This window comes from Hemitrygon akajei, chromosome 7 (genome assembly GCF_048418815.1).
Source record: "Hemitrygon akajei chromosome 7, sHemAka1.3, whole genome shotgun sequence".
NCBI lineage: Eukaryota > Metazoa > Chordata > Chondrichthyes > Myliobatiformes > Dasyatidae > Hemitrygon > Hemitrygon akajei.
Window position 1 is genome coordinate 130310220 of NC_133130.1, and position 12188 is coordinate 130322407.

General features: G+C 49.5%; 1 protein-coding gene across 2 annotated transcripts in view; it reads right to left on the minus strand.

The window, feature by feature from the left end:
• Window positions 1–12188, minus strand: part of ulk1b (unc-51 like autophagy activating kinase 1) — a 132165-nt gene that overhangs the window by 16815 nt on the left and 103162 nt on the right. The window contains exons 21-24 of one of the 2 annotated variants that reach the window (XM_073051953.1): window positions 10143–10271; window positions 8797–8990; window positions 4338–4516; window positions 3098–3216 (exon numbers count right to left, since the gene is read on the minus strand). In XM_073051953.1, coding sequence (XP_072908054.1) covers window positions 3098–3216; window positions 4338–4516; window positions 8797–8990; window positions 10143–10271 — 621 coding nt within the window. Of the gene's footprint in view, window positions 1–3097; window positions 3217–4337; window positions 4520–8796; window positions 8991–10142; window positions 10272–12188 lie in introns of both variants that reach the window. The other variant, XM_073051952.1, reaches the window with a different exon arrangement.

A 12188-nucleotide genomic window follows, 5' to 3' on the forward strand; every position in this document is an offset into this window, starting at 1 on the left:
CTGACATTAGATTTCTGAACGGACACTGAACCCATGAACACCACCTCACTACTTTTTCTCTCTATTATCATGTATTGCAATGTACTGCTGCCGAAGACAACAAATTTCATGTCAAGTGCTGGGGATATTGGACCTGATTCCGATTCTTTAACTAGACTGAGTCTCAGGGATACGAAACAGCAGATGAGGAGGCTGGCTCTACTAGGAAGAAAGAGAGGAAACTTCACAGATGTGCCCTCGGGCGATAGGGCTCGACAGGCTGGATGTAGAGATCTTTGTTGGCTGAAACGTCTAGGGTCTTGGCCCGAAACTTTGACTGTTTATTCCACTCCATAGATGCTGCCTGACCTGCTGAGTTCCTCCAGCATTTTGTGTGTGTTGCTCTGGATTTCCAGCATCTCTTGTGTTTATGAGGACTCTACAATGACAGGAAGACATGGAGGACTGAGACAATAAGCTTCTTCACTCAGGGGTGCTGAATCTGTGGAACTTTCTGTACCGGAAGATGGAGAACCAGGAGTGAATATATTTAAGAAAAGGGATCTCCAGACAAAAAGGAGAACAAGGGGGATGGAGAGAGCAGGGGAATATGGGATTGAAGTATTCTGGATTTAAATGTTTAATGTATGAGTGGGCTTTCCTCTCATCACCAGAAGAACATAAAAACCACAACTTCTGTTGACAGGTCACCTTGATCATCGTTCCCAGGCTCCAACTCTGGGAAAACGGCGTGTAAAAAGGTCAACAGAAGTGTCCGGCGTGTTCAGGCCGGGCCTTGACTGGTGAGCCTGGGTGGGTGATGAAGATGATTCATGAGTGAGAGACGGAATGGCAGCGAGGCTGACGAACAGGCACAAGCAATGAGCTACCAGTGCAGCTTGTCAGGATGCACAACGTACACTGGAGCACCACACAAGCCAGGAAGCTCAGTGCCATGAAAGGGTTAATGGATGAGAAGTGTTTGATGGCTCTGGGCCTGTACTCACTGGAGTTTCGACAGTGAGGGGGATCACATTGAAAACTATTGAATATTGAAAGGCCTAGAGAGATGTAGATGGCGAGGATGTTTCCTGTGGTGGGGAAGTCTAAGATCTGAGGGCACAGCCTTAGACATTCCTTTAATTGTAGAGATGAGGAGGAATTTCTTTAGCCAGAGGGTGGTGAATCTGCAGAATTCATTGCCACAGTCGGCTGTGGAGGCCGAGTCAATGGGGGCATCTAATGCAGAGGTGGACAGCTTCTAGACTGGTGAGGGGTTAAGGGGAGCAAACGAGAGAATGGGGTTGAGAAAAAAAATCAGTTGTGATTGAATGTTGCAGCAGACTCGATGTGTAAATCTCCCATATCTCATAGAATGATGGAGCAGATTCGATGGGCCAAATGGTCTCAATCTCTGTCATGGTCCTGGCTGGAATTTCCCACCTTTCCCCTTTCCTCCCTAATTGGTCCTTAATCCCCACACTTGATTCCCAATCTTTCCCAATTCCTCTCAATCACCAGCACCTGGTTTCCATTAGCCACCGGAGTATAAGACCCGGACAGCTCCGGTCAGCCCTTGCCAGGTTGTTGGTCGACTCTCAGAGAGAGAGGAACCTTGCTCCAAGTCTTCAACCCCGTATCTCTCCGTAAACCAAGTCTCCCAGGTCCTGACTCAGCCTGGTCCTGATTCTACACTCGCTACGGAGATTCCACCTCCTGATCCTGTCTCCGCGTCGGAGTCCTGCACTTGGGTTCGTTTTCCTGCCACGTCCCTGTCACAATCTTCTCAGAATTGAAGGGTCTAAATAGTCTAAATCTTCTCCTAGATCTTATGGAATGATGGAACAGTATTGAAGGGTCTGCTCCTTTTCTCACAAAATCAGCCGTTAGCAGTCCTGGGGGAATGTTCTGTGGCTGACAGCAAAGGTCAGGAGCTGCTGATTTGGAGTAAAATTCAGCGCAGTGAACAGACTCTGAATAAAGCAAGAGTTTGACCAAGTGGACATGAAGGGGCGGAGGCTGACTCATGAAGATTAAAGATAATGAGGTGACCTCCCATGACAGAGAGAGAGAGAGACATGAGGAACTCAGCCAGCTCCATCGTGGGCACCAGCCGACCCAGCACCAAGGACACCTTCAAAACCTGCTGTCTCAAAAAGGCGGCATCCATCATGAAGGATCTCATCACCCAGGACGTGCCCTCTTCTCATTGCTACAATCAGGAAGGAGTCTGAAGACACACACTCAATGATTCAGGAACAGTTTCTTCCCCTCGGTCAGCAATTTCTGAATGGATGTTGAATCCATGAACACTACCTCTCTACTCTTTCTTCATTTTTTGCTCTCCTTTGCACTTACTTAATTTTTAAAATATATATTTCTTATTGTAATTTATAGCTTAAAAATTGTTACATATTGCAATGCACTGCTGCCACAAAGCAACACATTTCACAACATTCTCTACACCTGATTCTGACAGTGTCTGAGTTAAGACCAAAACACATTGGAGCAGAGTCAGGCCATTCAGCCCATCGAGGTCTGCTCTGCCATTCCATCGTGGCTGATGCATTTCCTGCTCAGCCCCAATCTCCTGCTTCTCCCCATAACCTTTCAGGAAGACTTTTCAAGAAGTCTTAAATATACCCAATGACTTGTGGCAATGAATTCCATAGATTTGCCACCCTCTGGCTAAAGAAATTTTTCCTCATCCTCGTTCATAATGGAAGTCCCTCTATTCTGAGACAATGTCCTCTGGCCCTAGACTCTCCCACCATATGAAACATCCTTTCTGCATCCACTCTGTCAAGGCCTTTCAACATTCGATAGGTTTCAATGAGATCCCACAATTCATTCTTCTGAATTCCAGTGAGTACAGACCCAGAGCCATCAAATGTTCTTATGATAAACCTTTCAATCCCAGAATAATTTTGGTAAACCTCCTCTGAACTCTCTCCAACGTCAGCACATCCTTTCCTAGATAAGGGGCCCAAAACTGCTCTCAATACTCCAAGTGAGGCCTCCCCAGTGCCTTATAAAGCCTCAGCATTAATTAGCACGGACTACTAGTGTGATCTGCGTCATCGGTTGGCATACAGACCCAAGAGAAAGATTGGCTAACCCTGTTTAACGCTTGACGAGGGGTACAGTCTGCCTTCCTTGATCTGACCCTTGCTGAGGTGCAGGGCCGTGGACAGCAGCTCCGCCACCTTCATGGAGAGGACGAGCTGCTCCGCGTAACTGGAATACAAAAGCACAGAGAGCGGCAGTGAGTGAGGCACCTCAGGGTGCTGGGGTCCCCACTGACCCTGCAAGTGACAAGGTGTACTTGTCACTTCAACCCAACGAGTCTGCCCCGTCATACGATCGTGGCTGGTTCATTTTTAACCCCATTCTCCCCGTAAACCCTCAGCCTCCATACCAATCAAGAACCCTTCAATCGGTCCATAGATGGGAAATGGAGGAGGGTCGAGAACTTGTGGGCTTTGAAGCCTCAATGTTACAGAGACAGGGAGGGATGCAGGGGAAGGAGGGGTTACAGAGACAGAGGGGGTGTAGGGGATGGGGGGGTTACACAAATGGGGAGGAATGTGGGGGCTACGAAGAAAGGGAGGGGTGTAGGGGCCAGAGGAGGTAACACAGATGGGGAGCAGCGTGGGGGCTGACTGAGTTACAGAGATGGGAGGGGTGTAGAGGTCAGATGTTCTTACAGAATTAGGGTGGGGTGTACTGAGACAGGGAGGTGTGTAGGGGAGGAGGGCGTTAGAGAGACAGGGAGGGGTGTAGGGTATTGAGGGGGTCACAGAGACAGGGAGGGGTGCAGGTGTCAGGTAGGGTCACAGGGAGGGGTGTAGGGGATTGAGGGGGGTCACAGACATAGGGAGGGGTGTAGGGGATTGAGGGGGTCACAGACACAGGGAGGGGTGTAGGGGATTGAGGGGGGTCACAGACATAGGGAGGGGTGTAGGGGATTGAGGGGGTCACAGAGACAGGGAGGGGTGCAGGTGTCAGGTAGGGTCACAGGGAGGGGTGTAGGGGATTGAGGGGGTCACAGACACAGGGAGGGGTGCAGGTGTCAGGTAGGGTCACAGGGAGGGGTGTAGGGGCCAGAGGAATAAGGGTGAGAATCTTAAATGCGAGTGGCAAGTGGACGGAACCAGATCTGCTGGACAACGATTGGAGCTGACCTTCCCCCCCTCCCCCTTTGCATCCCACTTCCCCCTCCCCCCCTTTGCATCCCACTTCCCCCTCCCCCCCTTTGCATCCCACTTCCCCCCTCCCCCCCTTTGCATCCCACTTCCCCCTCCCCCCCTTTGCATCCCACTTCCCCCTCCCCTTCTTCCTCTCCCCACAGGCCTCACCTCCACTCCTTGCTCAGGAGGCTAATTTGATCCACCACCACACTGTCCTGGAGCTGGCTGCCGGCCGTGCCCGAGCCGGACGTGGTGTCCAGGGAGTTGCCCCTGGCCGATGCGATCTCCATCACACAGTGAACGAAGGTCAGTGTGAAACGCAGGTTCTTCAAGATCACCGTGTGCTCCTGCTGTGAACGAGACAGGCGCTGGGCGTGAGGGACCCTGTGCAGTTGTGGAAGTCGCGGTACGGCAAGGGTTAACATAACATCCAGACAAGGGTGGGCGGCAGATCGAGAGCAAGTTCAAATTTAATTGTCATCCAACCAGACATGAATACAGCCAAACGAAACAGCATTACTCTGCGGCCAAGATGTAGAAGCAACAATGACATACAGCACAAGGAACATATAAGATAGACAGCAGTAAAATACAGTCGTACAAAAGAAATAAAGTCCAAGTGCCTGAGTCCACGAACGTTGCAGCAGTCTGCAGTTAACACAACACAGCTTGTCTTCTGCTGAGTGGACACTGGGGGGCAGCACCGACTCCAGCCTGGACGACGTGCCTCACTGCCCTGGTGGAGCACGAACCTCTCTCCTGGGCGGCTGTAAACAGGTGACACTGCGGCTTGAGGCCTGGTCCTCGCCACGGCCGAGGCCACGCATCTCTCCTGCCGTCCGCCAGTAAACCAGTGAGTTGACTCGCAGCATTCCACAGTACCAACGTCCGACAGGGTCTTACGATCCCAAGGAAAGATGATCGCTCACTGTTAGACGACAAACCACCTTCCCGCACCGACTCCTCTGATGCAGGCAGCAGCACGGTCCGCGCCAAGGCCACTCCTTCGGTTCCTCCGCTGATGAGCAACTCCCCGGTGGGGTAGACCTCCGGTACTTTGAGTTCTTAATGTCCAGCAGGGACTTGTAAAAATAAATATGTTTATAAGGGTCAATAACCCCTCTGGTTGGCCCAGTAAAATCTGCTGCGCTCGAGCACTCCTCCATCTTACCGCAGGTAGGATGCAGATAACCCGGGTCTTTGAAGAGCATCGACTTCCTTTGCACAGCAGGCTTCTGGAGACAAGATAAGCGATCCAAACACACACTCCAGTAAAGTTCAATTGCTACACTGACTTCAAGTATCACCAGCTGTTAGCTTGTAGTTTTGATTGACTTTTGACACCAGTATTATGAACGGTGATTGTTCTTGCAAGTAAGGAATTCAAACATGCACACTTTAGCAAGTGGCCAATATCGGTGAGTGCTGGCAGATTCTGTATAAAAATGGCGTTTCTCTGTTCAGAATTCAGAACAGCGTGGGGCCCGCTGCTGTCCTTGTGCGCAGGTGAAAGAGTCGTGAGAGTGAATGTGTTCTGGCTCCAGTTATTTTCAAAGTTCAGAAGTTTAAAGTACGTTTATTATCAAAGTATGTAGATGATATACTATCTCGTGATTCGTCACCAAACAAAGAAACCAAAAGAACCCATTAAAAAAAGACTGATAAACACTCAGTGTGGAGAAGAGAAAAACAAATCATGCCAACAATATCCACAAGCAAGCACTGTTTTGAACTGAAGTTCAAAGACCCTTAGTTCAGCACAGAGCTGAGTAAACGTTGTGTAGCAGCAAACTGAGCCGGCCCATCCCTCGCCTCGGCCCCCTACACCCTGACCTTTTCAATCTGGCCCGGTGCCTACATCGTTGTCCAAACATCGGGTTCAGTCGCCTGGACCCCGAAGCCTCGATCTGGGCTGTATCTAAACAATCCAATTTTATCTTCTTATCAGTGACGACGTTGTCAGTGGTAGCTATATCCACGCACACAAAACACCAGCAATACATCTCACACAGCTCATCACAACTGTGGGACGTCTCGAGTCACTTCACTCCCCGCAGAGGTTTCTCAGATGTACGTCGAAACAGACGGTGAAACGGACACACCCAAGGACGTGTTCGGGGCAGCCCGCAAGCAGCGGCCCACTATGCAAGCGTAGGCCATCTTCTGCACAGCAATCTCCCACAGTGAACCGTGGGCATGCCATGCTGGAACCAAAAGCGTGGCGAGACCTGTGGGCTGCCCCCCGCACATCGCAAATCAAGCACGTTACGACGTACCTGTGACAAATAAAGCTCATCTTTAATCTTCCCCGGGGGAACCATCTGCCTGAGCAAGCTCTGCTACAAGCTTGCCTCATTCTCTTCCAAATAGCAACTGTGGGATTTTACCGATTAAAGTCTGTTTAATATCCCCTCCTAGAAGACTCGGCAGCCACCTCACAGACAATACAACACTCCCTCACTGTTGTATCAGCCTGGGATTGGGATATAATCACGTTTGGGCTGCAAATCAAAGGGAAGATTTGCTGCCATTGGAGAGGGTTCACAGGATCTTCACGGGGATGACTCTGGGTGTGAGAGAGTTTAGATATGAGGAGTGTTTCATGGCCCTAGGCCGCCTGTACTTGCTGGAGCTTAGAAGATTGAGGCGGGAATCTCATTGAAACCCATTGAATGTTGAAAGGTCTGGACAGAGTGGATGTGGAAAGGATGTTTTCTATACTGGGAGAGTCTAAGACCAGAGGACACAGCCTCAGAATGGAAGGATGCCTCTTTAGAACAGAGATGAGGAGGAATTTCTTTAGCCAGAGGGTGGTGAATCTGTGGAATTCATTGCCACAGGTGGCTGTGGAGGCCGAGTCATTGGGCATATTTAAAGTGGAGGTTGATAGGTTCTTGGTCAGTCAGGGGTTAAAGGTTATGGGGAGAAGGCATGAGAATGGGTTTGAGAATTGAGTGATAGAATAGACTTGATGGGCTGGATGGCCTAATTCTATATCTAACCTGCTTTGAACTCCATTCCCAACTGGCCCTGAGCTATGGCTGTCTCAGTCAAAGGTTAAATGTTAACCAGTTTCTTAGATGTCCCTAATGTATCTGACAACTGCTAGCAGCATGTTCCACAAACACTACCTCCGACATCCCCCAATAACTTCTTCCAATCACCTTCAACAGATCTACTCTAGTATTGTCAAAGGAATGAAAATTACCCAGGTTTGCTCAAATGTATGTAAAAACATTATTGCCTGAACATCGAACGTAGAACAGTGAAGCACAGGAACAGGCCCTTCAGCCCACAATGTTGTGCTGAACCAATTCAATTAGTAATCAAATTGCCAACTAAATTAATCCCTTCAGCCTACACGATGTCCTTGCATTTTCCTCACATTCAAAACATCTCTTAAAATTCTCCAATGTATCTGCCTCAGGCAGCGCATTCCGGGCGCCCCCTGTATCACTATAAAACCATACGATATCGGAGTGGAATTTGGCCCATCGAGTCTGCTCTGCCATTTCATCACGGCTGATCCATTTTTCCTAACAGCCCCAATCTCCTGCTTCCTGCGGAAAAACTTTTTCACCCAGAGACTGGTGGATATATGGAATGCTCTGCCCCAGAAGGCAGTGGAGGCCAAGTCTCTGGATGCATTCAAGAGAGAGTTAGATAGAGCTCTTATAGATAACAGGGTCAAGGGATATGGGGAGAAGGTAGGAACGGGTTACTGATTGTGGATGATCAGCCATGATCACAGTGAATGGCAGTGCTGGCTCGAAGGGCCGAATGGCCCACTCCTGCACCTACTGTCTATTGTCTATTCTCCCCCTATCCTTTCATGCCCTGGCTAAACAAGAATCTATCAACCTCTGCCTTAAATATACCCAATGACTCAGCCTCCACAACGACCTGTAGCAATGAATTCTGCAGATTCACCACTTAAGAAATTCCTCCTCACCGCCATTCTAAATGGACGTTTTCTATTCTGGGGCTGTGCCGTCTGGTCCTAGACTCTCCCACCATAGAGAACATCCTCTCCACATCCACTCTGTTGAGGCCTTTCAACATTCAATCGGTTTCAATGAGATCCCTTCTCATTTTTCTGAATTCCAGTGAGCAGGGGCCCAGATCCATCAAACGCTCCTCATATGACAAGACTTTCAATACCAGAGTCATTTTCATGAACCTCCTTTGAATTCTCTCCAATGTCAGCAAATACCTTCTAAGATAAGGGGCCCAAAACTACTCACAATACTCCAAGTGAGGCCTCACCGGTGCCTTATAAAGCTTCATGTGTTAAAAACTTGCTCCTCAATTCTCCTTTGAAATTACACCCTTTCACCTTAAATGTATGCCCTCTGGCATTAGACATTTCAACCCTGGGAAACAGATAGTCTCTGTCTATTCTATCTCTGCTTCTCATGATTTTATAAACCTCTATCAGACCTCCCCTCAGCCTCTGCCATTCCAGAGAAAATAACCCAGGTTGTCCAGTCTCTTGTGATAGCACAAACCAGGCAGCATCTCTTCTGCACCCTCTCCACGTCCTTGACAACCTTCCTTGTACAGGACGACCAGAACGGTATGCAAGACTCCAGTACACCTGAGAAAGACGTTTAAAAAATGCACACACCTCCATAAGAGTCTCTTCGGGTAGTTCTGGGGCTTCAAAGGTGATGGCAGCCTCCGCGTTGGTTGCGCTGGCTTCGGCGAAGTTGTATCGGAGAGCCGAGGGCATCTCGGGCTCGATGGCAAGACCCAGGGGGGAGCTCTGGGGAGCCCAGCCACTACAGGAACCCAGCGAGCTGACCGAGCTGGAGGAGCCGACTGCAGGACGATCAGAGATTGGGGGAGATCAGGTTTATTGCCAGTGACATAGTGTTTTGTGGCAACAGTACAGTACAAGACATAAAGTAATTACTATCAGTTACAATGAGAAATATAACAAAAATTAAATAGTTAGTGCAAAAGGAGAGCAAAATTGTGAAATTGTGTTCATGGACCATTCTGAAATCCAGTGGCGGAGGGGAAGAAGCTGTTCCTAACATGTTTTATGGATTAAATATTAGCTTAACGTGTCACATGTGCATTGTAAGACCAATGAAATGCAACACACAGAGAATGCTGGAGAAACTCAGCAAGCCAGGCAGCATCTGTGAAGGGCAATAAACAGCCAACAAGATGTGGCACTCAGCAACCCACCGATTTAACCCTGGCTTAATCACAGAACAATTTACAATGACCAATGAACCTACCAACCAGCATGTCTTCGGACTGTGGGAGGAAACACACGTGCTTATAGAGGACGCCGGAACTGGACTCTGAACCCTCCCAGCCACTGAGCACATCTACAGAAAACACTGTCGTAGGAAAGCAGCATCCATCGTCAGGGATTCCCACCACCCAGGTCACACCCTCTTCTCACTGCTGCCATCGGGTAGAAGATACAAGAGCCTCAGGACTCGCACCATCAGGTTCAGGAACAGTCACTACCCCTCAACCAACAAAAGTTGAACAAAAGTGGAGATTACACTCATCTATTGAGATGTTCCCACATCCAATGATCTCACTTTAAGGCCTCTTTATCTTGTTCTTATTATTTATTGCTGTTCACTTAGAGTTACATTTGCACAGTTTGCTGTCTCCTATGCTCTTGCATCGATCCTGGTTACAGTTACTATTCCATAGGTTGGCTGAGTATTCCCGCAGGAAGGAGAGTCTCAGGGTTGTACGTGGTGACATGAATGTACTCTGATAATAAACCTTACTCTGAACTGTGATGCCCTGAGCTGTAACAGCATCGCGCTAACTGCTACCCTTACTTTGTTCTGCAGTGAATGCTTGCAGGGAAACGAATATGAGGGTAATAAATGGTGACGTCCACTGTAAGTACTTTGACAATAAATTTACCTTAGAACTTTGGACTTTTTTTTGGATTTAAAGTGCACGAATGAAGCAGCAAGGAGCACAAGGACGTACCTGAAAACATTCGCGTTCGGCCAGAGTGGGGCGAGGCGCCACTGGGAGGGGAGCCCACCATGAAAATGGCTGGGGCCGGGCTGCAGGAAGACGCTGTAGGGAAATGTCCCCCGATGGCTGTGCCGGGAGCTGGAGAGGGAAGAACAGGACTCACATTTATCGGAGGCAACGTTTCCCAACTCCACCCCTACCCTTAGAGACAGGAAGCACCCTGCTCTCAATGACCTTCGATGATAAAAGTTCTGAAGACCCATAGCCTTCAGGGGAAAAATTCACCTGGTCTCCATTCCAGGCATGTGTTTGAAGAAGTGAGTGAGAGAGCGATGTCTTGCAGGGCAGGGGCCATTTCAAAACTGCAAGTCTTGTTGGGAGTGAGTCATTGTTTGAGCCAAGAAAAAGAAAGGAGGTGTGAGCAGGGCAGCCACTGTGTGAGTGGGCCAGTGTTAGAGCGGTCCGGCTTTGACTCGACTGGCTTGGGCAAGCACAGGCCAAGGCTCTAAGTAAGATTCTAGTAAGTTTTCTCCCCCTGTTAGTACATAGCACTAAGAATGGGCCCAGCATTGGTTTTTTGTGTGAGATGTGGGAGCTTTGGGAGACCTCCAATGTCCCAGATAACCACATCTGTATAAAATACACTGAGCTGCAGCTCGTCAGAGACCGTGTTAAGGAACTGGAGCTGCAGCTCCTCACTGACCTTCGGCTCACACAGGAGAATGACGAGGTGCTATGCAGGAGCTACTGGGAGGTGGTAACCCTAAGTTGCAGGAGGCAGGTACCTGGATGACGGTCAGGAAAGGGAAAGGGAAAGGGAATGGGCAGCCAGTGCAGAGCACACCTGTGGCTGTTCCCCTCAATAATAAGTAAACACTTTTGGATTCTGTTAGGATGGGGGTGGGGGGAGGGACCTACCAGGGAGAAGCCAAAGAAAGCAAGACTCTGGCACTGAGGCTGGCTTTGTGACACAGAAGGGAAATGGGGAGAAGAGGTGAGTTGTATTTGATGCACCATCAATAACTCTCAGAGACGTGAGTCAAGATAGGCTTTTATTAGCTGGAAGAAAGCACTGTCAGCAGCAAGAGACCATCACACAACATCCTGGAGACTGAGGGAGGAGCAGGGCCTCCAATCGCCTTTATACCGGGGTCTGTGGGAGGAGCCACAGGAGCAGTCAGCAGGGGGGTGTCCAGACAGGTATATGTAGTTCACCACACTCCCCCTCTCTCAGTCAGCGGTGGGGGGGGGTGTCCAGACAGGTATATGTAGTTCACCACACTCCCGCTCTCTCTCCCTCCCTCTCCCCTCTCTCTCTGTCTCTCTCTCCTTTATACAGGGGTCAGTGGGAGGAGCCACAGGAGCAGTCAGCGGGGGGGGGGGGGGGGGGGGGTCCAGACAGGTATATGTAGTTCACCACAGTAGTGATAGGGGATTCTTTGGTTAGGGGAACAGCAAGGAGATTTTGTGGATAAGGACAAGTTTCCCAGATTGTTTGTTGCCTCCCAGGTGCATCTTGGAATGAGTCCACAGCATTCTGAAGTGGGAGGGTGAATAGCCCGAGATCACGGTTCACAGCGGGACCAATGACATGGGTAAGAGTGGTGACGAGGTCCTGCAAAGTGAGTTCAGGGAATTAGGTGCTAAGTTAAAGGACGGGGCCTCCAGGTATGTGATCTGAGGACTGCTACCCGTGCCACAATAGGAAGATCATACAGTTCAACATGTGGCTAAGGAGTTGGTGCAGGAGGGAGGGCTTCAGATTTTTGGATCATTGGGCTCTCCTCCAGGGAAAGTGGGACCTGTACAGAAGGGACAGTTTGACGCTGACCAGAGGGGGACTAATAGCCTAGCGGGAAGGGTTGTTAATGCACAGGGGCTGGGGGGGTGGGGTGGTTTAAACTGGAGTTGCAGGGGTTTGAAACTAGAGTGCCACAACAGATTGTGGAGAGGGTGTGAAGAAAGATGTTGTTAAGCCTACATTCAAAGTCAGGAATCAAAAGGCTGAGCACGGCAGGACTGGAGTCCTGAGCTGTGTATGTTTCACTGCAATGA